Here is a 23,536-nt window from a genome sequence, read left to right as displayed (position 1 = left end):
GGTGAAGACCGTGGATTTTTGGAGAATCCAAGTTACATTCAACATCATTTAGTGAGGGGACAAGCAGAAAGCATGGCTTATTGGGTCAGCTTACCTGGCTGAAAAATGCTGGTGAGATGTACTAAGTTCTAGAATGTGTGATGGGGACTGCTAAGCCCTCTGTCTCACCAAGCTCCTGTAGCCCTTGCACACTATGGTGCTGTTGCCAAGCTACAAACCTCTGGCAGGTGCTGCACTTAGGGACAGTCCACACTGGTAGTGCTTTAACATGCCTTGTGTGGCTCTTAAAAAGCCACCTCAACGAGAGGCATAGCTCCCAGGGCTGGGGCACTGTTTACACTGATGCTTTACAGTGCTGTGACTGGCTGTGCTCAGGGGGGTGTTTTTCACACCCCAAGCAAGAAAATTGCAGCACTATTAATTACCAGTTTAGACAAGCCCCACAGACAGGAATGTACCCAACTGAGTTACATGAATGCTTCTCCCAGATGCTTATGACCTAACAATAGAGATGCTCCAGCCACTTCCCCTCAGTCCCAAGGCCTCCCATCAACCAACTAGAAAACACACAACCAGTGACCATCTGTGAAAAGTTAAGTGACTTGCTTAGCATGACACAGGCAGAGGTAGGGATAAAATCTAGTTCTTCAGGGTGGCATTCAACTGCCTAGACAATCCCCTTTCTGCAATACCCTGTCTCTTTAACTATACACTTCTACAACATATGAGGCAATGACCCTACAGCCAAAATTCTGCTTCACCCCCAGCAGACAAACTATCCTGTGCACTATATATCTGGAAGTAAGTGTTGAGCTCACCTCTTCCTTTGGAAACCCCCAGTTAAGTATTACTGAGCTTGTTCCGATTGCTGATATGTGGTTGTATATCCTTGTAAGCATGGGTCCATACACCATAGGAGGGGGAGTACACAGAATCTTATACAAATAGGCTACCCTTAGTTGTAGAGGACATGGGTATTGACAGGGATGGTAAACTATTTCAAATGTAACTACTACTGCCATTCCATCAGCATAAGCTCCCAAGCACTACTTGTTCATTAAACCTATATAAAATTTGATCCTGTGAGGTACAGATGCAAAATACTTAGAGTTTGTGTAACTCTGCCCCAGATTTAAGATGTTCAGTAAGTCACTTGACTGTGGCTCTTGCCTTAGCTAAAGTAGTAAAAGCATAACTTTCTGTTTCATGCTACTAAAGCCTATACTCACCTGTTATTAAACGCACAGAGCCTCACTTGTGCATGAGGAAATGGTTTGATTGTGGGCTATTTTTACAGCTGACCTATTTTTGTATGGTCTCATTTTCAGCCATAGCTTAGTGATTTTTATCTAGTGTCAAGACGCAATGAGCCCACAATTGTTGTGTTAGGGCTCGTTCTTTACTTTGAGAGGATTTGTTTCCCCCCTTCCAGGCTTATTGTGGATGGCGATTACCAATTGTAAGATGGCATGAGTCAGTTTTGTTTTGTTTTTTTAATATAGTTAAAGGCCCTTGCTCTAGGTGCCACTGATGAGTGATGTGTACATCTAAACACCCAGGCAGAGGCATTGGTGCAGCTTTTCACATTTTTTTTTAAACTGCAAATTTCTATAGATAGTCACTTGATATGATTCCATAGCCTGGTTTTGAATCCAAGCACCTACAGCTCATGAACTTGGATGCTCACCTGTGAAAACAAGGCTAATACTAACTGATTATGTTCACAAATAGCTAGTTAGTAATTTGATAGAAATAATGTCAGTTCAACTTGCAGCTGCCAGTTTGTGTAGTCCATTTAATTCAATGCGAGTGGTCCAGTGCCCCTGTGTATAATTTGAAGCAAGCTAAAATTAAGGAAGTGAGTACAAATTTAAGTTTTTTCCAAGTGTTTTTGCTGATGTTAAGTTCCATGCAACTGTCATTAATTGGAGTTGTGCAGGTTAGGTACTTTCAGCACCAAGTTGCTATTCCCATGCTTTCTGGGGAAAAGTGATCAAAGTTTAACAAAATTCACACACATTAGAAAGCCATTTTCCAAATATTTATTGAAGCAGTGAAATTGTTCATACTGTGCTGGAAAGAGCAGTTATTGAATTCAGAAACTTAAACAGTATTGTAGCACAAGATATTGCTATCTGTAAACTAGACTCCATTGTCAAATCTAAACCTTCAGGGAGAGTCAGTTTGCAAGATCTAATACCTATTCTCTAGCATAATAATCTTGCGCTTTTGGAAAAACTGCAGAAAGGCACTTAAGCTGTTTCTTCCTTTAAGACAGGGACTTTAAATTTTGCTGGTAAGAATCTTTTCACTGCACAAGTGAGAAAGGTGCAGTTTCTCTAGGGTTTTCACTCCAGATCATCGTGATGCTGGGAAGTTTCATTGATAACCTGTTGAAGAATAAGGCAGCTTACATTAATTCTGAGCAATTTCAATACTCAAGACATCTGACTGTAAAATTAGTTTTCTAGATTTATTCTGGTATATTAACACAGCTAATAAAAACTTCCACTATGCCATAGTGGAAGTTGATGATAGCCACTCACTTGTGGAAAAGTCAGCTATTGGTCAATTAAATTCCAAGTTGAAAAAGAGTGAGCAAAAAAGGCATGGGGGAAATCAGATATACTTTGTTTACAAGCACCTTATTTGCTAGCCATATTGCAGAACTAAGTTGCTTTTAGGAATGATATTTCAGAACTAGCTAACCCATCTCTCTAGGTCTAATATCTAGAAACAGAAGTAGCAGCCTTGGATTAGATGTGTCTTTACAGCATGGTTATGAATGTTTTGCTATCCCTGCATAGAGAGGCGCCTAGTTTGTTGAAGGTTGCAGTTAGCACATTCTGATCTGTACAAAATATTCAGCCCAAGTGCATGTTGCTATACTGAGTTAGCACTACTGTAGCTTGGGTAACATACGTTAAGCATGCACTGTTTGGTAAAAAATTAACACTGTACATCACAACTAGCTATTATCTAGTACCATTCTGTCTATATTGGTCATTTGTTTTACTTCCTCCTCCACTAAAAGAAACTGATACAGGCACCAACCTCTCCATTTCTGGTTTCAACAGTCTTAATTAAGAGTGTCCTCTTTGAGTGGGTGTCAACCATAGGGTGGGAATCAATGTTGGTTTCTGCAGATGTAAAATTATTAGTCAGTTATGATTCTTCAGTGATCTAGTTGAAGTTACACATTTGCTTTTGCACATACGATAGAATGGACAGATTCTTTACAGGAAAGACTGATGTACTTGATAGCTGACAAGTGCCAGGCACCAACACTAAGATCCTAAAATTACTAGATGTTTTGTAATTAGTCATATCTTAAATCTGATCACCCATTGTCAAAGTAAGTTTTCAAACACTATTTAGGAGGTCTCTATCCAGATCACTTACAGAAACTACTCTAAGGGGCTCCAGTCTGAGGTTTTAATGACAAGTAACTGGCTACAATTAACTCTTTAATTCAGATATCTTGCTTTGATGTAGGCAAGAGTTCTGGAAGTGGCTAATGATCCTGGGTGTTGATTTTCAGGGGATCCTTTTGGAACCTCAAAAGGGCCTGATTTTCAGGGAGCATTAAGCTCCTGCATTCAGAAAAACCCTTTTAAATGGTCTTTAGTTGGGTATCCAAGATCACTAGCCACAAAATACTGGTTGTAGAGTTTTGTTATGAAGTTATTACAAGGAATCTCTTCCTGAACTTAAAAGAGTAATTAAAATATCAACATTTGAACTAGTGGTCTCTGGTGTTAAACAAGCAACATCTGGGTTCTGATATCAAAACCTGAATCAATTACACCAGACTAAAAGGAAACTGTCTTTAGAGTATTAGTTTACCACAGCAAAAGGATACAAGTTGTCAAAGAAGCTTCCTACACTATTCATGAGAAATTAGATACTACTTACCCCTCAGGTTCAGGGAAGCAAAAGTTGGAATAGGCATGGTAATTCTGCAAAAGAGAATCCATGTTTAGTGAAGCTAGTCTCTGGAATTTAGTAATTCTTTAGCAGCTACTCTTCAGAGTTGCTGGTCATATTTGCATTAGTTTTATCTACCTGCTCTCCTCTCCCTCCAACAGTTTTCTATAGGTAGCAATCTCAATATCAAGAGCCATCTTGACATTCAGCAGTTCTTGGTACTCATGAAGATGGCGAGCCATTTCTTCCTTCATGTTTTGAATTTCTTCCTGCAGACGGGTAATAGTGTCTTGGTAGTTAGCAGCTTCAACAGCAAAGTTGTCCTCCAATTCACGCATCTGGCGCTCCAGGGACTCATTCTACAAGAGAATTTTCAAGTCAAGTGTTGGCTGCAGTTTAGTAGCTGTCAGCCTTCACCTATTGGTGGTTTAAACCCATATATTCTATAATAGAAGTTTAATACCCTGACCACTAGTGAAAGGTGCTCAAAAAAGGTCACATGGACTAATGTCTGCCATTTGTTAGCTTTCATCCTCTCATGGGGGAATTATGGGAGCAATGTAGTGTTTAATGACAAACCAACAGCAACATTTACATATCAGAAGAGGCAAGGCCACAGTGCCCACCTTGCATCGGAGTGGAAATTGGTGGTATTGTCCCTAGGTTCCTTGTCTCAATACAAGAGCAGCCCCTGAGAAACCTCACCAGCAAGTTTCATGTAGTACAAATCTGGTCAATGGTTTATTTTCAAAGAGACCTAGATTTGTAGCATTGACAGTGTGCCTAGCTACTGAAGTTTCTACATTAAGTAGAGTTTGACAATCTTAAAGATTTCCTTAGTTATACAGGGGAAAAAATGGGTCCATTCTTTAATTCTTGCTTTGTTTTACAGAGGTACCGATATACAAATATTAAAATTAGATCTGAAGTCTTTTGTTTTTCAAAAGGAAATATAACAAGGAGTAAACATGGTGCAAAGTGTAAGATTAGTTAACAGTGGATTAATCTTTCAGTTACTCAGCTTGTGAACATACACAGCTCAATACTTCAGCTTTAAAAATAAAGGCGTCAAACGGGTCACCAAGTTCCCATTCCGTAAATAGCCAGCTAGTACACAGCTGAAAGATGCAAGTTAATCAAAAGGGCCCTTTAGCTTCTATTTTAGAAGCACACCATATTTACATTAGTCTGCAATCTTGTTTGATAGGTCACCTCCATTCACATCCATCTTATTATTTAGTTATATACGTAATGTGACAAGATATCAGCACAAGTAGTAACAGCTGCAGTGGTATGTTTCACTTACAGTTCCTTTAAGTGCATCAACTTCACAGGTGAGGGACTGTATTTGTCTGCGGTACTCATTAGCTTCCTGTTTGGCCTGACGGAGGGCATCATTGTTCCTAGTAGCAGCTTCAGAGAGGTCTGCAAACTGTTGAAAAACGCAGATTTACAGTTGGTATAATACTTTAACAAAAATTTGTCATAAGGTTATCTGGAACACAGGAGTAAGAGGATTGAGGTGATTAAGAAACTGCACATACAAAGATCTTAATACTTGAAACAGAGGCTCTAAACTAGTGCCATGCTGTTACAGCTCTTCATTCTCTAATTTGATGGTTAAAATGAAATACATACATTCTAAAGTTAGCGTTCATTATTCTTGATCTAAAATGTATGTTGCACTATATCTTTACCCATCCATTCCTTCCTCTACCAGCTCATCAGTACACAAGCCACCCCTCAGTGCACGGGATGCTTCTAACTATGCAAAGAATAGGAAAGATGACAAAACAGGAAGTTAAACTATGTAGTATCTAGGTTCTTGACACAGTATTATGGCTCAGGGCCTACTGTAGATTTGTGACATGCTGTACCTGTTTTCCTGACTTGGGAAAGTTAGATAAAGCCTTGTCTCCTGGATGTAAGTAGTTATGCATTATGGCAAAGCTATCCTGGATATCTAAAAAGTAAAGTTAAGCCAAATATCCTTATAGTCACATAAGAGCCATTCACTTACCTTGGACTTGTACCATTCTTCAGCTTCCTGAAGATTCTTAGCAGCAACACTTTCATACTGCTGACGGACATCACGCAGGGCAGCAGTGAGATCTGGTTTAGCAACGTCTACATCAATTTGGATGTGTTGTTCCTGAATCTGGGCCTGCAGTTCCCGGATTTCCTTAATAAAAGAGTGGACAGTCAAGTATTGTTCTATGATAGAACGTACAGATTAATATTCTAATGCAGATGCATCTTACCTCATCATGAAGCTTCTTCAAGAAGACAATCTCTTCTTGCAAGGACTCAACTTTGCGCTCAAGATCAAGACGTGCCAGAGAGGCATTGTCAACATCCTAATTAAAGGGAAAGATCATTTAGCAAGGTCACTATACTAATAGTAAGGGGGGGGGAAATGAATCAGTGTAACAAGCAAGTTTACTGCTCGTTTGATCCAAAGTCAAGCAGCAGAGTGACCTATCTGAAAGTCTGTTGCCAGAAAGAATTGGAAATCTATTTGCAAATTGGGTACTGGCATGCACAGAGTTGCATGTCAACTGTAGGTGTGTGTGTATTTTATACATCAACATCAAATCAAGCAGCACGTTTCAGTCCAACTCAAAAGCATTTGGATTTTTCCTGAAGTATTTGTTATGCATTCTTCATCAGAAGATAACGAGAGTCAGGATAACAAAAAGTTAGGGAATTTCTTGCCAAATTCTCTGGCAACACAAATCCTAGCTCAGGCCAAAATTCTATCAATTCTATCCTTAAGAAAAAAATTGGTATATTTTATCCATCAGAACACCTCCCCGCCTTCTACTTAATGTCACTGTATACTGTCCTCATCACATGACTAGGTAGCACTAGTAGTGCTCAGCTGGCACCATGCTTTATCTCAGAAGGGAAGAATTCATTGATGGGTTAATTGTGCATGAGCTAAAGAGCTTTTAAGGTCAACTCTTTCTGGGAGAAGGTTGTTATACAAATTAATTATCTACCTTGTGTAGATTGTCAAGGATTCATAGAATTTAAGGGGATTGTTTACATATTCAATCTTAAATTGTATGCCAGATGTGCCATCAGTTAGTATTCCCCCCACCCATTTTAACCAGTGGTACCTGATATGCTTGTAGTTCAAGACTTGCCATAAACTTCAAATTGTCCTAACAGGTGCATTAGCATTGTAACAGCCTACAGTAGAGGGACTAACTTGATAAGCTTTAGTTGGAGGAGTTCCAACTTACCTACATGTGCTTCTATTACATGAGCACAATGCAATATAGTTAACTTCAGTCAATTCATTAAAGTTAGTTTAATCACAACTTGTAATCAAAGTCTTTTCACCAGTTTGGAAGGTCATGTTGAGTGAATTTAAGAAGCCCCATAGTCCTAGCATCAGGGCTAAGTTTTCAAAGTAGTGTGTTGGAGCCAGATATGCAATTAGATCATGCATAGATCTGAATATTTATTAGGACTTTTTTAATTTAAACATACTCAATGATGGACAGAACAATTTTAGAGGACTGGATATGTCTGTATTTTTTAGATGCATCTCTGAATTTAAGCCAAGAGGTCAGTCTTGCCATCATGGGCTCATTAGACATATTCCCTAGTACCAGACTAGCTGGGTATACATTGCAGTAACTCATTCATTGTACTGATGCACTACCTAGTTGTGCCCCAAAAGCAAGCAATTCATTGAAGCTTTACCAAATGATGGATGAACACAGATGCATCAAATAGCTTTTCATTCTGAAGCGGTTACCTGCTGAACTATGTAATGCAAGTGAACGTATTTGCTTACTTCAAGAACAGCTCTTACCACGTGAGTGTTATTTTCTTGTTCTGATGTGGAATTTTAAGTGCCATAAAAATAGTGTCCTACAGTTCTCTGAAACTATACTTAAAGGTTGAAATAGCATGACACTTCTGTGCTCTGGTAGGAAGATGCAGGCTGTTTTCTCAAGAAGGAAAGTCCAGAGCAAGCTATATATTTAGTTTTGCATGTCAAACTTTTGCAATCCGTTTACCAAGGGAAAGATTTGTCATGCCAATGCTTCATTGGTCTTTTTTTATTCCTCAAATGCATGCATCTTTAAAGCTTCCTGCAGTTTTCTTATCTTAAAGTGCATAAGTCATTTGTAGTCAGACCCAAGACAGTGGCACTCATACTGAATGTGAGTTAAGTCTTAACAGGTCTTCAGTGAAATTTATGGTTAGTGCCTGTATTTCTGACAAGTATTTAATACTGAATTCTATGCATCAAGTATTACTGACACCTTACATCTTAAAGGTTCAGTACATGTATCCCATTTTCTTTAATATTAATGGTGGTACTGGGTATCTAGTTACAGCAAGGATTGAGATATCAGAGCCAAAAAAAAATCACTTCCGAGTGACCTGTTTATTAGAATACAATCATTTATACTATTAGCATATGGCAGCTAAGTGTAATCCAGTCTATGGATTATGCTAAAATGTTTGACAACAAGGAATATGAGCGAGTGCATGCTGGGAGTGCTGCCACTGCCCCCAGTCTAGACCGTTACATTAGTTTGAAAGAGAACTGTGTCCCTTTAAAAACACAGCTAAGTACAAGACCCTTTGCACGCTTTTAATAAATTAAACCAGACTTCAACCAGTTTAACTAGATTCCTTGCCAAGTTCAGCTCAGTGGAACTAGATCAAGGTTAAGTGCATTTAAGAGTGTCTATGCAGGACTTTACACCAGTTTAAGTCAATTACATTATTAGGCAAGCCAGCGCAACATGTGTTAAGACAAGCCTGATGTTGTGAAACATACAATATATTCTTTAAATACAGAAGAAATTGAAATTCATTGAGATGATGCCTGGCATCTTCCACATTTCAGGCAAGCAACTCCATTTTTCAATATGCCTTCATTCTTACATAAAGAGATCATGCTATTTGTCTTGAGGAAGGCTTGGGACCGTGTTGCACAATTCAGCTGGATTGGCAAACTTCTGGTTGTCATTTAGACGTACATCCACTAGGGACTCTAGAATACCAGACTAAGCAACTTTGTGACCCCAAGACACATCTGAGCCCAGCTGGCTGGAGATAAAAGGAATTCTAGTAATGCCTTTCCACAGTGATAATCTCTTTTGAAAGAAGTCTTGAGAGGCAAGTTCTTTAAGATATCAAAAAGTCCAAACTCAAGTTAAAAGTTTTGGGTTTGTTTCTAATGAATGAAAAGACAGGCTGAGGTTGCAAGAACACCTATAGTTGCTTTTAATATAGTGATCAGTAGATCTCAAAGCACTTTACACTTCCCTCCCCCATCTGTAAAATGGGGAAACAGAGGCACATATGGGTGATGCGAGTTGTCCAACATTACCTGCAGGCTACTAGCAGAGCTGGGATAGAACCCAGGTCTTCCAAGTTGCAGTCCAACACTGTAAAATGCTCTGAAGAGCTCAAAACTTTTACATGAACTGAAGCCTAGTTTCTTACTAAAAAGTAAGCTGTCTAATTTACAACTCACATTAAAATTTAGATGACTGAATGTTTCTCATTTATTCTTTGAGAATTTCTTTTAAAGAAAAAATCCAGTATACACACCATCTTATGACTTGATTGCTGTTAACTTTTGAGATCATGACCAGGGATCCTAGAAATCTGTTTGCTGTGGAAAAACAATTTGTGTTCTTACAGAGAATATTTAGTTTTTACATATTGTGAAAAGAGTGTGTGAAACTCTGTTTATCAGATCTAATTGTGACCGGGGCCAGATCAGAATCAAAAAATTCTGATGATCAGGAGACCTGGCAAAGAGCTTTCTACCCCGTGTTTTAAGATGGGAGAACTTGGGCAGTGAGACACAGGTGGCTGGTGGTTCAGTTAATACAGAGCTGGATAATGGAGGCTCGGATAAATGGGGTTCTACTGTATAAAAAACAGAAGTATTTGGCATAAGAAATACAAATTGCAACTCTATTAATTTTAATAATGATCAATGGCACTGGTAGGCTTCAAACTTGCTTAAAAATTGTAAGTATCAGTAAAAACCTTGTGTTCAACTAATATAGATATAGTTACTAAAATGAAATGCTGAACTTTAATTCCCTAATCACAGAAAAAATGATTTGTTTTTTTAAAAAAAAAATCAGAATTTTGTGGGTTTATCACAGATAACTAGGATCCCTGGTCAGACCCTCCTCTAAAACCTGAAGGCAGCCAGAAAGAGAAATTGTCTGACCTATCAGTAGACAACCTTAACAGGAAAATTCTCAGGTGTTAAGGCAGTTCTTATTTTGCAAGAATTTCAGAGCAGCATAGCTAAGTCGGTCAATTCCCATAATGGAGTCCTGTACTAAGAATTTTAAGACTGGGCCATATCTAAAATAACTGATGTTATAAAAACATTTCTCTAAAATAAGCTTACATCATTACACATTCAGTAAGAATGCAGCCTGCAGCAAGCCACTCTTCAATACAAAGAGTTCTATTATTTCAATCTGCAGCCACCATGCTTGCCATAATGCCTGTATCTGCATTCCATAGTGAATCCCATAGAAACCATTAATACCCTTCAGCCAAGCGAACAGATGGCTCCCTTTCACCCTTATTGGATCAGAAAGTGATTCCACATTGGAGTGCTTTTGTAGAATAGGATAGTCTTGGATAAAGCAAAACAATAGCTGTTCCCCTCCCTACTTAAGGCTACATCATCACTAAAGAAAACAAGTTACTACATGAGGACTGGTGGATTCTTGTTAAAAAAGAACCCCACAAAAATCTAGAGTCTTATTTCTACACTTATCCATTCTCTGCTTTAAGGTTTCACCTCTGATGTGTTAGCCATTGTACCTAGTCATGCAAGACAACATTTCTGTTTCAATTTACTCATTGCAAATACATTCAAAAGTGTCAGATCTGCTATATGTTTTTGTAGAATCTCCAGATAATACTTTAAAAGTAAACTGTTTCCAATTTTATCAGTGTCTAGACTCAAGGAATGGCAACGCCCTTGAATAGAGCAACTTCCTGGAGTTACTAAGAGAAGTCTTGCACCTTTTACAGTTGCTTTTTACCACTAGGTGGCTCTACATCTCACTTGTACATTATGCCAACTTTACACATTTGGCTTTACTTTCAGTGTGCTCCTTATTTTAATATGCAGAAATGATTACAAACCTGTCTGAAAGATTGCAGGGTGTTTTCAGCTTCTTCTCGCTGAATCATCTCTTCTTGCAACCTGAAAATAGTAGCATATTGATTAAACAAATAATGAACTTGGGGAAAAAATCAGCACTAGTCTGTTCAAATCCAGCTGGTAGCCACACCCAGTCAGAGGGGGAAAATGGGGCCTCTGACAAAAAGGCATCTCATTCCGACATTTTTCTGGTCTGTGCCCTCTTTATTAAGTTTGCATGACTGGGCTTTGAGACTTTCTGCTGTTACAGCAGTCTGAAATCCACAGATAGCCTAACACAAGCAGTGCCAAAAAATTGTTACTGCTTATTCAGCTAATGAGCAACAAGAGGCTGATCTAGATTTGGGTTGGTTTTAAATAATCTTTTGCTAAATTCAGATTCTGTTAGGTTGCAATATTTAAGAAGTGGATTTGCCAAGCTAAAGTTTTCAAACCCACCAAAAACCTCGAGATAAGGTCTACAGTACAACAGTAGATACTGAAAAATCAGATGAGAGAGTGGCAAAGCTAACTTTTTACTTGGTCTTTTCACTACACTGAACAAAATACTAGAGACCCAAGTTTGAGATGCCCCTACAAGATGGTAGCCGCCCAAGATGGTTTTCCACAAAAGCCTGCGCCTTCAACTTTAATTTGGACTAGAAAAGCCTTTAATATACACATCAGCCTTGTTTTGGCTCCAGGCAAATTAGCTTATGGGTGCGCACCAGTTAGTTATCCATGTGGATTGGATCTGTTTTGCACTCCCTCCACCTCCCCGCTTCTGAAGCTCAGTTTCCATGGCCAGCTAGTTGGGGCTGACACCAGCACAACTTTAAGCGGTTTTTAGGCGCAGGAGGGGCGGGGGAGCGTCTCGCACTTTGGGGATGCAGATTGTTCCCCTCGCTCCCCACTTTGGCCTTGGGTAGAAGCCAGGGCGCCCCCTCCCCACCCATCCGCCCCCCCGGGGGCACTCACTTCTCCCTGAGCCGCAGGATGTCGTCGGCCAGGTTGTCCCTCTCCACCTCCACCCTGGCTTTGTCGTTGGTGAGCTGGTCCACCTGCCGGCGGAGCGCCCGCATCTCCTCCTCATAGAGGTCCCCCAGGCGGGAGGTGCCCTTGCCCTTGAGCTGCTCCAGCTCGGCCAGCAGGATCTTGTTCTGCTGCTCCAGGAAGCGCACCGTGTCGATGTAGTTGGCGAAGCGGTCGTTCAGCTCCTGCAGCTCCACCTTCTCGTTGGTGCGGTTGGCCTTGAACTCCGTGTTGATGGCATCGGCCAGCGAGAAGTCCACGGTGTCGTGCCCGAGCCGCGCGGGGGGCAGGCTGCTCCGCAGCCGCAGGGCCGAGGACTTGGTGGCATAGCCGCCGCCGGGCGAGGAGGAGACCAGGCGGCTGCTGCCGGGGCGGATGGCGCTGCCCAGCGAGTAGCGGCTGGAGGAGGTGATGTAGCGGCTCCCCGAGGTGCTGGGGCGGCTGCCGCCCCCGAACATCCTGCGGTACGAGCTCTTGCTGCTTGCGGTCGTGCTCATGGCGGCGGCGGCGGCCGGCGCTTTGTAATTCCAGGGGTGCTGGGTCCCGGAGACTCCTGCTCGAGCGAGAGGGGCGAAGGAGACCGACGGCGGCTGCCCGCCGCGGTACTTATACTCCCGCCACGCCCTCAGCCAACCCGGCCCGACGGGCGGGCCCTGCCTTGCACACACAGCGAGAGGCGGGGCCCGGCTGGGCCCGGCTGGGCGAGGGTCTCTCCACTCCCACTCGCAGCCCGCGCGGCAGTGCGCACAAAGGCGGCGGGGGGAGGGTTCCCGGGCCCGGGGAGGGACGGAGCGGTTTGCCGGGGCTCGGAATGAGGCGACAGGGCGTGGGGATCGGGGGAGCAGGGGGTCAGTAGGCGGTGGGGTGGGGTGGGGGAATCAGGAGGGGGTCATTAGGAGGCGGGGGGAATTGGGGTCAATAGGAGGCGAGTGGGGGGAGCAGAAGGGGGACAGTAGGCGGCGGGGGGAATCGGGGTCAATAGGAGGCGGAAAGGGGTCAGGAGGCAGGGTGGGGAGAACAGGAGGGGATCATTAGGGGGCAGGATAGAGGATTTGGGGGTCAGTAGGGGGCAGGATGGGGGTGGGAAGGAGATGGGGATCCGGGGTCAGTAGGAGGCAGTGTGGGGAGAGTAGGAGAGGTTGGTGGGAGGCAGGGTGGGGAGAACAGGAGGGGATCATTAGGGGGCAGGATAGAGGATTTGGGGGTCAGTAGGGGGCAGGATGGGGGTGGGAAGGATATGGGGATCCGGGGTCAGTAGGAGGCAGTGTGGGGAGAGTAGGAGAGGTTGGTGGGAGGCAGGGTGGGGAGAAAAGGGGGGGATCATTAGGGGGCAGGATAGAGGATTTGGGGGTCAGTAGGGGGCAGGATGGGAGTGGGAAGGAGATGGGGATTCAGGGTCAGTAGGAGGCAGTGTGGGGAGAGTAGGAGAGGTTGGTAGGAGGCAGGGTGGGGAGAACAGGAGGGGTCAGGAGGAGGCATGGTGCAGGGAGCTGGAGAGGGTCAGGAGGCAGGGAGGATCAGGGGATCAGGAGGAGGCAGGGTGGGGAAGCAGGAGGAGGGTAAGCAAGAGGCAGGGTGGGAGGATCAAGCAAAGGAGAGGAGGGGAAGAAGGAGGAAACAGACGTGGAAGGAGTGACCGAGGAGGGGGGCTAGAGAAGGGAGGGGAAGGGGCCAGAGCACTTTGCAAGCCTTTCCCTGCCCTATGGGTAGCAGCTGGGCACTCTGCATGTGCTCCCATGCCATGGGAAAGGGTGTCCATGTGCTTTATGGAGTTGGGGGTCAGGACCCTCCATGCTCCCCTGGTGCCCTGGCAGGGAGGCTTGGTTCAGGGTGATGGAGCAGAGTTTGGGATTAAGCAGGGAGGCGGACAATCTCCCTTTCTCTAGGCGTCACTGATGCCCGCTCTGCCATGCCAGAACCGTGTGCAGAGGGGGGTGAACTAAGCGCATGCTCAAGGCTGAGTGCTGATGTCCGAGACATGCACCATACCAGCGTTGCTCATGTTGGATACATTCCCAGGTAGCTGGTGGTGTACATAGGCCCTCTGCTCTCACCAAGCCTGGGCTGCTGCTTTTGGGGGGGGAGGGGCAACTTGTGGGGAGGCAGTGGCTAGTCTGAAGCTCGTAGTTTGGCACGGGGTGCCCAGAGGCTCTGATGTCTGCCTGAAAGCAAGGAGGGGAATCCCTGAGCTGATTCCTTTGCGCTGTCTGAATCAAAGTAACGCAAACTTCCCCCCACAGCACCTTGTTCCCAAACACAGCTTCTGCTCGGCATATTTTAAACCCTTTGTAAAAAGTACTCTAGCAGAAAAACACACATTGCAACCCTGACACAGCACAGAACAGGCATGTTAGTAACAACATCCGGGGCTAAATAAAAACAATCACTGACTGTGTACAACAACTCAAGGCTAGACACTATAGACATCTATTTTAAAGGGACAGTGACAATTTGAATGGTTTGATATTGATAAGAAAAAAAGTCCAGTTTCTGATAAGCAACCATTAAATAGTATATGCTGATTATTTTATAAAATAAAAATTGCATAAGGGATTTTTCTTCTTCCCTATAGCTGTTCAGGGGAAATTGATATCAGAAAAATAGTGAAATTAACTATATGCAAAGGACTGTCAAATATATGAAATATACACTGAAAAATAGAGAAAACCTTTTTTGTTAACTTCTTTCAGTTATTATAATCTCAGGTATTACTTATTAGGCACAAAATTGTCAGGCCCAAATGAGATTTTCTGAATTCCCTTTGGCTGGGTGAGCTAATGGACTAGGTTTTTTGGGTCGGTGAAGGTGCAGATTTCTTTCATTGTTCTGTTTTGTTGTTAATGTTTTAACAAGAAACACTTTGATTAGTTAAAATTTGAAAGTAGATATAATTGAGTGTTACCAGAATAGTCGAATGGCACTGGATTAAGATCTTGCTCCTGCTTCTTGGCACAACCCTCTATGATTTGGATAAGAGACCAGGCTCCAGTTTAATAACAGAACCATTTAAGTTAATGGGAGCATTGCCATTGACTTCAATGGGCATAGGATCAGGCCTTAAGAGAGCAATTGACTAAATGACAACTATAGTGTGACATAATAACTGGCAGCAATTATTTGAAGGATATAAATATGAAGGATCAGATGCTGTACGTTATACTGAGGCAAAACTCCCATTTGTAGTCAATGGGAATTTTGCCTTGGAAGGATTGGGCTCTCAGCAGGGAAGAGAAATTATGTACCGGTAGGTAGTTCAGGAGTTAAAACTAGGAGTTATGGAATGAAACTAAGAAAAGGAAAAAATAGTGGAACATCAGGGAAAAACACTCTCTCTCTCTCTCTCTCTCTTCCTCCCTCCCGGGGAAAAGACCTGTCATCGACAGAGCAACTAAATGACTTTCTAGGTCTTTTCTATCTTTAATTGCTATGAAAAACTATTTGATCTAGTGTAACTTTTTTTTGTTTTTATTTTTTTAAATCTCTCACCATCTTGCTCACAACCCCATAAAAACTAATATTTATATTGGATATGCTGATAGACGTGAACATACAGATGGACAATGACGAAGTTACAAAGTAGAGGGTCTGATTCTCCTATCACAGGCCACAATCAAGTGCATGGGAGTTACTCATATCCAATGGGGAAGAATCAGGCCCAGAATATTTTGTGAAGAGATGTTTTATAAAGGAATTTGTGCTGTGTTTTTATTCTGGATAGGATCTGGAAGCAAAAGAATGTAGTTTGGATCTAAATGAAGGGATTTATTTTGGACCTCTCTGCTGCCCTCCTTCAGGCCTTACTTTGTTGTTTTCATTGCAACTTAGTCAAGCAAGTGAAGCTGACATGGTTGAGCTACAGAAGTGTTTGCAACACAAGTCCTGCACAATAGCTCACTTCATTCACTCATTCAATAGGTGGCAGGGGTCACACACGTACACAGCATTCCTGGGGCTAACTCTACTGGCATCCTGGACTGTCCTGAGATGTGACATCCCAGCTCTGTGAGAGCTCTTTATTTCAGCCATCAAGTTTCAGCTATAAATCTTTGTGAGTCTTCTTAAAGTCCTGGCACAAGAATACACCCTCCCTCCATGAGAAAGCAAAAGTAAGGCAGCCCACAACAAGCAGCCTCATAGATTAAAAATGTTTTACTTGGTAAGTACTGATAGTTTAGCAGTACTTTTTAAAAAAAGATGCACCACACCCAGTCAGCACTGTATTATTACTAATAGAACACTAATTGTTTATGCTTCACATGCTGACAATGAGTGTCATGTTTTCATAGAATCACAGAATATCAGGGTTGGAAGGGACCTCAGGAGGTCATCTAGTTCAACCCTCTGCTCAGAGCAGGACCTAATCCCCAACTAAATCATCCCAGCCAGGGCTTTGTCAAGCCTGACCTTCAAAACCTCTAAGGAAGGAGATTCCACCACCTCCCTAGGTTTTCAGCATTTACTTTCCCCCAAATTCAGGTGTGTTTGCTTTGGCAAATAAATTTGAAAACCCTAATATTTAAATATGATTTGCCATATGTTTGTTCCCTTCTGACCTATGCACTTCTTGGCCAGCAGCCTTACTGTTGCTTTTTGCCATGAAATTTCCTAGAAGTGTTAAGAAGTTGGTAGCCAGAGTGTGATAATCAGAGTGGCATTAAACCTTTAACGTCATTTGTTGGGTGGCCCTTACACAGGTCATAAGTGGGGGAAGGTGCAATGAGTCTCTCCCCTATTGCAGGGTCCATACAGTCTGCCATGTGCACTCCATGCTGTCAAAGGAGTGTATGGACTGACCTCTCCATGCACCTCCTGAGATGCAAGAAAATCCAGTGGCAGTGGGGAAATATTGTATCCAGTTGAAACTTCACAGGGGATTTTAGGCAGGCCCAGAATTGGAATTTGTACATAACACCATGGCTAAACCCCTTACTTTTGGATAAGTGCTATGGAGTCCTTAATGGCCATAACTGGTCAGGACCTTCATTTCCTGACCCATCAGAAAGATGGCATTTCTAGGAGCACTGTGGCCACTAACTGTCATGAGTAAGGCCCTGTACTTGCACCTGTACAGTACTCCTGACACCTTAACGAGTCAGGTAGACTGCCTGATGGTCCACCCTGTCTGATTGGCTGAGAAAGCTAGGAGGCTGGTTCTTAAGCCCAGCAGCAACAGTACTCAATACACATGCCTATGAACTCTTTGCCTCCCTATATTTGTCTCTCTCCAAGCCCTGCTCCTGGCTTGCTTCTCCATAGCTCCAGCTCAGATCCTGTCCTGCACCCAGCCTTGCTCCAGTCCTGTGTCTCAGCCTTGCTCCTGCCTCAGAACCAGCCCTGCTCCATCCTTCTCTGACTCCTGATAATCCAGTTCTGGCCTTCAGCTCTGATTTCTGACCATTGGCTCTGGTGTTCAGACCGTGACTGCAGTTCTGACCTTTGGCCCTGGTCCTGGCACTGTCTTGAACCTTGGCTTTGGCATTTGGACTATCTATGGATCCACAGTTTTGGAGTTCTGGAACAGTCCCTAAGAGGGAGGACCCCTTTAGTGTGTCAGAGCTACTTAGGATCACATTCTTTCACTAGGGTAAGCCACTCGGCTTCACCGTTCCTTAGACTGAAGCTTGGAGCCTTCGTCACTCCTACTTCACACCGTGAGCTCCCTTCAGGGAGTCCACCTGAGTTGGAGACTTAAGATAGATTTGTACACCCAAAGCTCCCAGTGCACCCCCACCATCAGCATCTCCAGTGACTCTCAGCCAGCATTGTAGAAACAGTTGGGTATATAAGGTGTCTGGAACACAGCATAGAAAGTCCTTGGTTAGTGTGGAGAACAGAAAGTTACAGCATAGTCCATCTTGGTCAGCCCAGAGCCCTCTGACCCCTCTTCTTTTCCATTTCACAAGCGGTTCCTCCTTCTAGCAGCCCACACTTAACAACAACCCAATTGGCCCCTCCTCAGCCCTTTGTTCTTGGGCAAACATTGTCACCTGGCACTCCTCCTCAGCCCTTTGTTCTTGAGCTGGTCAAACACGGCTGACTTCCTGCGGAGAGGTGGCCCATCCCTGGTCGTTAGTTGATAAGTACCAAATGCCCAGGCAACTGGAGTGGCCAGTGTCTTCTCGGACTCTTCATGGGCATGAGGCCCAGACCCCAGGCAGTTAGTTTCAGTCAAACCTGTTTCTCTGGGCCTATGCAGAGAGTAAACAACCTTTTCCTACCACCTAGTTAACAATGCAGCATATAGGAGAAACTAAGGCACACACACCATTCGTACAAAATATTACAGGAAAATTCCCTCTCCATCACAGCGTGACTGCCTACGACCTGGTCTGCTGACACTAACACCATACTAGGATATATTCAGTAATGCCCAGAAGTAAAATTCCATTAAAGAATCTCCAGCTCTGTTTATTACAATGCCCTGGCTTCTCATCCTAATACTGAGCTGGCCAAGCCTTGCTTAGCACATTAAACTCATGGTTCTAGCTTGAGTTGGTGCAGAGCAGAGCTAAGTTAATGGCATGATTTTTTAAATTGCATTTTTAATGTGAGTCATTAGCTATGAACTATTAATTACATATAAAATATCAGTGATTCCTGAATTTTCCCCAGGGGTCAGTTGTACATAAACTTATGGCCCCTTTGCTCCAGTCATGCAGCAAAAAGAGCCCTGAATGGAATGAAGAATCAGGCTCTGCAAGTGCAACAAAATATCCACATTCTGTTTGCCTTGAATTCTCTCAATTTACACATAACTTTTATTGATATTACTCAATGTTAGGTGTGCTATTTTTACCTAGCATCTTATATTAAAAATATTGTATATTGTATACTTGTATAAGGAATACTTGTACAAGAAAAAAGTTTGTAGGATCAGGCCCTGTATCTATATGTCTAAAAACATCTGTATACATAATGATTCTCATGTTTCTTGATTTGTAACTTCATTTCAGTGAGCTAGCAACTACAGTAGTTCAAGCCAAATATTAAACAAGCTTTCCATTGAGTATCTTAATTTACTGGATAGATTAGCATGACTGGGGCATTTTCTGTTTTCAAATTCAGTACATATTCACATACCAATATTAAATATCCAGAAAAAAAGATCCTAATTTATGATACTGTGGAAATGAAAATGAAAATGTTTTTTTTAAAATAAATCAAAGCTATGAAGCAATCCAGGACTCTATACTCTTGTTCTACCTTATTGAGATTTTTAATTGATTTTTCCCATACTAATTTTGTCATATGAAAATTATCCTCTTAAAGTCACATTCACTGTTATAATTACATGTCCATTGTAAGAACCAAGGTCAAATGGTCTGCTCCAAGTAATTTGAGAGTTTTCTCATTGACTTCAAGGGGAACAAGCCCCAAAACCTGAAATTGTAGACACAACTTCCATTCAAGCCAATGGTTTAAATCCTGAAGTTCTTATCCAGCTTTTACTCAGCTCTTTGGCGTTTAGCCTAAGGAAGGACCACAGGACTGAGCTCCAAATTAATAATTTATTCCAGCAGTTCTCAAACTGTGGGTTGAGACCCCAAAGTGGGTCGCAACCCTGTTTTAATGGGGTCACCAGGCCTGGCTTAGACTTGCTGGGGCCCGGAGCCAAAGTCTGAGCCCCACTGCCTGAGGCCCAAGCCTGAGGGCTTCAGCTCGGGGCAACAGGGTTCAGGTTACAGACCCCCGGCCTGCGGCTGAAGCCCTTGGGCTTCAGCTTTGCGCTCCCTATCCGGGGCGGTGGGGCTCAGGCTTTGGCCCCTCCACCCGGGACAGTGGGACTCAGGTGGGCTCAGGCTTCTGTCTTCCCTCCTGGGGTCACTCAGTAATTTTTGTTGTCAGAAGCGGGTTGCGGTGCAATGAAGTTTGAGAACCCCTAATTTATTCTATAACATGTATCAGAAATATATAAGTCAATGCTAGTTGCTATGATACCAAACCAAATATATACAACTTGGATGAATAGCTGGTTATCTAGTCAAGGAAATGACTAGCAGCTTTTCAAAATCAACCCACTGTGTCTGTAACATTATATTTTACTGAAGTATGAAGTATATGAAACTAAGGGTATTTTATTGCTAGGGAAGTGCTCTGAACATGACTCATGCCACCAGACCATATGACTTATATTTCCAAAATTAATGTAGTTGAGAATCTTACATTCAGTTACTCTATGCTTTTGGCTTTACTGGTTGTCATAATAGGAGGGCATTGACCCACAATTTCTAGCTGATTTCCTCTCTTCCTGACCCCATTTTGGCCAACTGAGGTAACCATTTTAAAAGCCAAGTGGGACATTGTGTAAGAGGTCTGTGATTGCCTCAAAGAATATGAAGAGATTCCGGGGTTCGGAAAGAGGGAAGGAAAAGTTCCTCAGCCTGCATTGTAACTATAGTGGGACTAGTATTCAACCCCTTTATAAAAATATTGTATGCTCCTCTATGATTCGCTGCATTTATAATTAACATATCACTAGACATTACGTGCCGATAATATGCTCAGTGCTGGACAAGACACGGTTAAAAACACAGGCCAAAATTTTCCAGCATGACTAGTGATTTGGGGGGGGGAGGGGCACTCTATTTTTAGATGTTCAACTTGAAGTATCTTAAGAGGGGCTTATTTCCACAGAGTGCCAAGCACCTATGTCTCAAGTTGAGCATATATAGATTGAGGCATTTCAAATCTTGACTATGGACTCTGCTCCATGAAGCTTACATTCTACAAGCATGACAAAGTTCAGTTAAAAAAATCTCATGTTGAAAGTCAGAGAACAGTAAAGATCTAGGACATTTTGAAATGAAAATGGAAGTGGTGATGGTGTTCCATTGATGTGGCCTAGGATTTGTAGGGCTTGCGGAAGAAGCAGGAGAGATTTAAATGGAAAGTGGGTGAGAGGCTGCATGTTTAGATAGGCAGGTTATTTCTGGGAGAGAGACGACCAGGAGAAGGGAATGGAAAGTTGGCATTGCTGGTAGAGCCTAGAGGAGTGAGGAGGAGATGAGCTGAGATGTAGGCCGGGGCAATGTTATGCTGAGTCTTGAGCATGAGAACAAGAACCATAAACTTGATTCAATAGAGTATGGGGAGCTAATGGAGAGATCTGAATAATAGTCATATGGTCTGAGTTGAGGAATTAGTAGGATGATTTTAGCCCCTGCAATCTGGATGGGTTAGAGAGCAATGATATGGGGAAAAGGGAGGACATAGAGAAAGAGCTTGCCAGAGTCATAGTAGGAGATAACCAAGGCATAAACAAAGGTTTTATCTGTAGGGACATTGAGGAAGGGATGGGTTTTTGATATGCTGTAAAGAAATAAATAGCAGGATTTGATGATAGCTTGGATGCATGGGTAAAAGTTGAGGTCAGAGTCAAAAATGACCCAAGGTAATATCGGTGGCAGAGGAGAAGAAAAAACATGAAAGGTTTAGAGAGGAAAGATGAGCTTGGTTTTACCCATGGGTAACTTGAGGAAACAGCAAGATGTCCAGGAGAAAATACTGGGAAAACAGGAGATAACTGCTACTCTTATTTATTTATTCACTCTTGGAGATTGATGGAACCAGTGAAGTTTCAGACCTCTCAGACAGAAAGTATTGTTCAGCTGATGGACCACTCTGTCAGTGGCCTCTTTACTCTGGCTTTTCCTGAGGGAGGAGTTAAGTAAGGAGTGGGAAGTGGGGAGAGAATTTTTTAGAACTGTTTACATGCAATCCATCATAATGATTCTTGAAACATATTTTCAGACCTGTTTTTTAAGTGTTCCTAAAGATTTATGATGGATAGGTGACATAATTGGTCTACCTGTTATTGAGCATCCCAATCTTCAGCATATCAGTAACAGCCTTCAGTTGATATGCCTGTATTATGCTGCTAGGGCAGGTAATAGCCATTTTGTAGTTGGGTGCACATGCATTTGTCATTTTACATAGCCAAGCTATAAGCCCCATTTCCAGAATTCCTGAATCTCCATCTTCCTGATCTGTCCCTTTCCTGTTTTAAAATTTGAGGTTGGCAAGCCCTTACAAAGACAGGTCATGCTATTCATCCTGTTAGGGTTTCTTCCCCACTCTGAACTTTAGGGTACAGATGTGGGGACCCATATGAAAGATCCCCTAAGCTTATTCTTACCAGCTTAGGTTAAAAACTTTCCCAAGGTACAAACTTTGCCTTGGCCTTGAACAGTATGCTGCCACCACCAAGTGTTTTAAACAAAGAACAGGGAAAGAGACCACTTGGAGACGTCTTTCTCCAAAATATCCACCCAAGCCCTACACCCCCTTTCCTGGGGAAGGCTTGATAATAATCCTCACCAATTGGTACAGCTGAACACAGTCCCAAACCCTTGGATCTTAAGAACAATGAAAAATCAATCAGGTTCTTAAAAGAAGAATTTTAATTAAAGAAAAGGTAAAAGGATCACCTCTGTAAAATCAGGATGGAAAATACTTTACAGGGTATTCAGATTCAAAACACAGAGGATCCCCCTCTGGGCAAAACCTTAAAGTTACAGAAAACAGGAATAAACCTCCCTCTTAACACAGGGAAAATTCACATAAAACAAAAGATAAACTAATCCACCTTGCCTGGTTTACCTATCCTGGTTGCAATATTGGAGACTTGGATTAGGATGCGTTGGAGAAGATGGATTTCTGTCTGGCCTCTCTCAGTCCCAAGAGAGAACAAACACGTAAACAAAGAGCACAAACAAAAGCCTTCTCCACCCCCAAGATTTGAAAGTATCTTGTTCCCTTATTGGTCCTTTAGGTCAGGTGCCAGCCAGGTTAACTGAGCTTCTTAACGCTTTACAGGTAACAGGATGTTGCCTCTGGCCAGAAGGGATTTTATAGCACTGTATACAGAAAGGTGGTTACCCTTCCCTTTATATTTATGACACATCCCTTGTTTTCTGTAGGCGAAACTTTCTGAAAAAGCCAAATACAGTGATTTTAGTAGGGTATGCACCATTGGTGAGCACGGGCAGCCGAACTCTTATTAGTTCACATTGGACAAGCTCCTGCAAAAGCGAATTATGTAAAGGGGTCATCTAACCAGCAAACAGATTTGGTGGAGGTGATTAGCCCACCCCCCTTGCTCCATCAGTTCCATCACGTATGCTGAACATAAGTGTACAATTTTTCATTCGATGATACACCAGGAAATGCTGATGTTGTTTCTGAGGGTGAGGCAGGACACACCTGTGGAATTATTAATTATCTGCAACAACTGCCTCTTCCTTTGAGATGCCCAGGACAGGCAGAGCAGCATTCACTGAGGGCCACATGCCAAATCCTTGCTTCCAATGGGATGCGTAAATGGACATGCTAGGATCCTGAATCTTGTTGGCCTGGTACACACAAGGAGAAGGAGGAGACCCACATATGCCCCGGAGCTGAAAAACCTGGAACCACCCA

At 42.7% G+C, this 23,536-nt stretch overlaps 1 protein-coding gene across 1 annotated transcript; it reads right to left on the bottom strand.

Annotated features, from left to right (window-relative positions):
* Nucleotides 1-2,027: 2,027 nt before the first annotated feature.
* On the bottom strand, nt 2,028-12,711 carry VIM (vimentin). Its single transcript, XM_084620455.1, has 9 exons — nt 12,065-12,711; nt 11,089-11,149; nt 6,189-6,284; nt 5,948-6,109; nt 5,234-5,359; nt 4,066-4,286; nt 3,916-3,959; nt 3,055-3,140; nt 2,028-2,390 (listed from the first exon to the last, which is right to left on the bottom strand). Exons 1-9 carry the CDS (start codon nt 12,613-12,615, stop codon nt 2,349-2,351), a joined length of 1,389 nt encoding a protein of 462 aa, XP_084476581.1. The 5' UTR covers nt 12,616-12,711; the 3' UTR covers nt 2,028-2,348.
* Between the last annotated feature and the right edge of the window lie 10,825 nt (nt 12,712-23,536).

This window comes from Lepidochelys olivacea (genome assembly GCF_965140295.1).
Source record: "Lepidochelys olivacea isolate rLepOli2 genome assembly, chromosome: 2".
In the NCBI taxonomy this organism is placed as follows: domain Eukaryota; kingdom Metazoa; phylum Chordata; order Testudines; family Cheloniidae; genus Lepidochelys; species Lepidochelys olivacea.
This window is presented reverse-complemented; position numbering and strand designations above follow the sequence as displayed.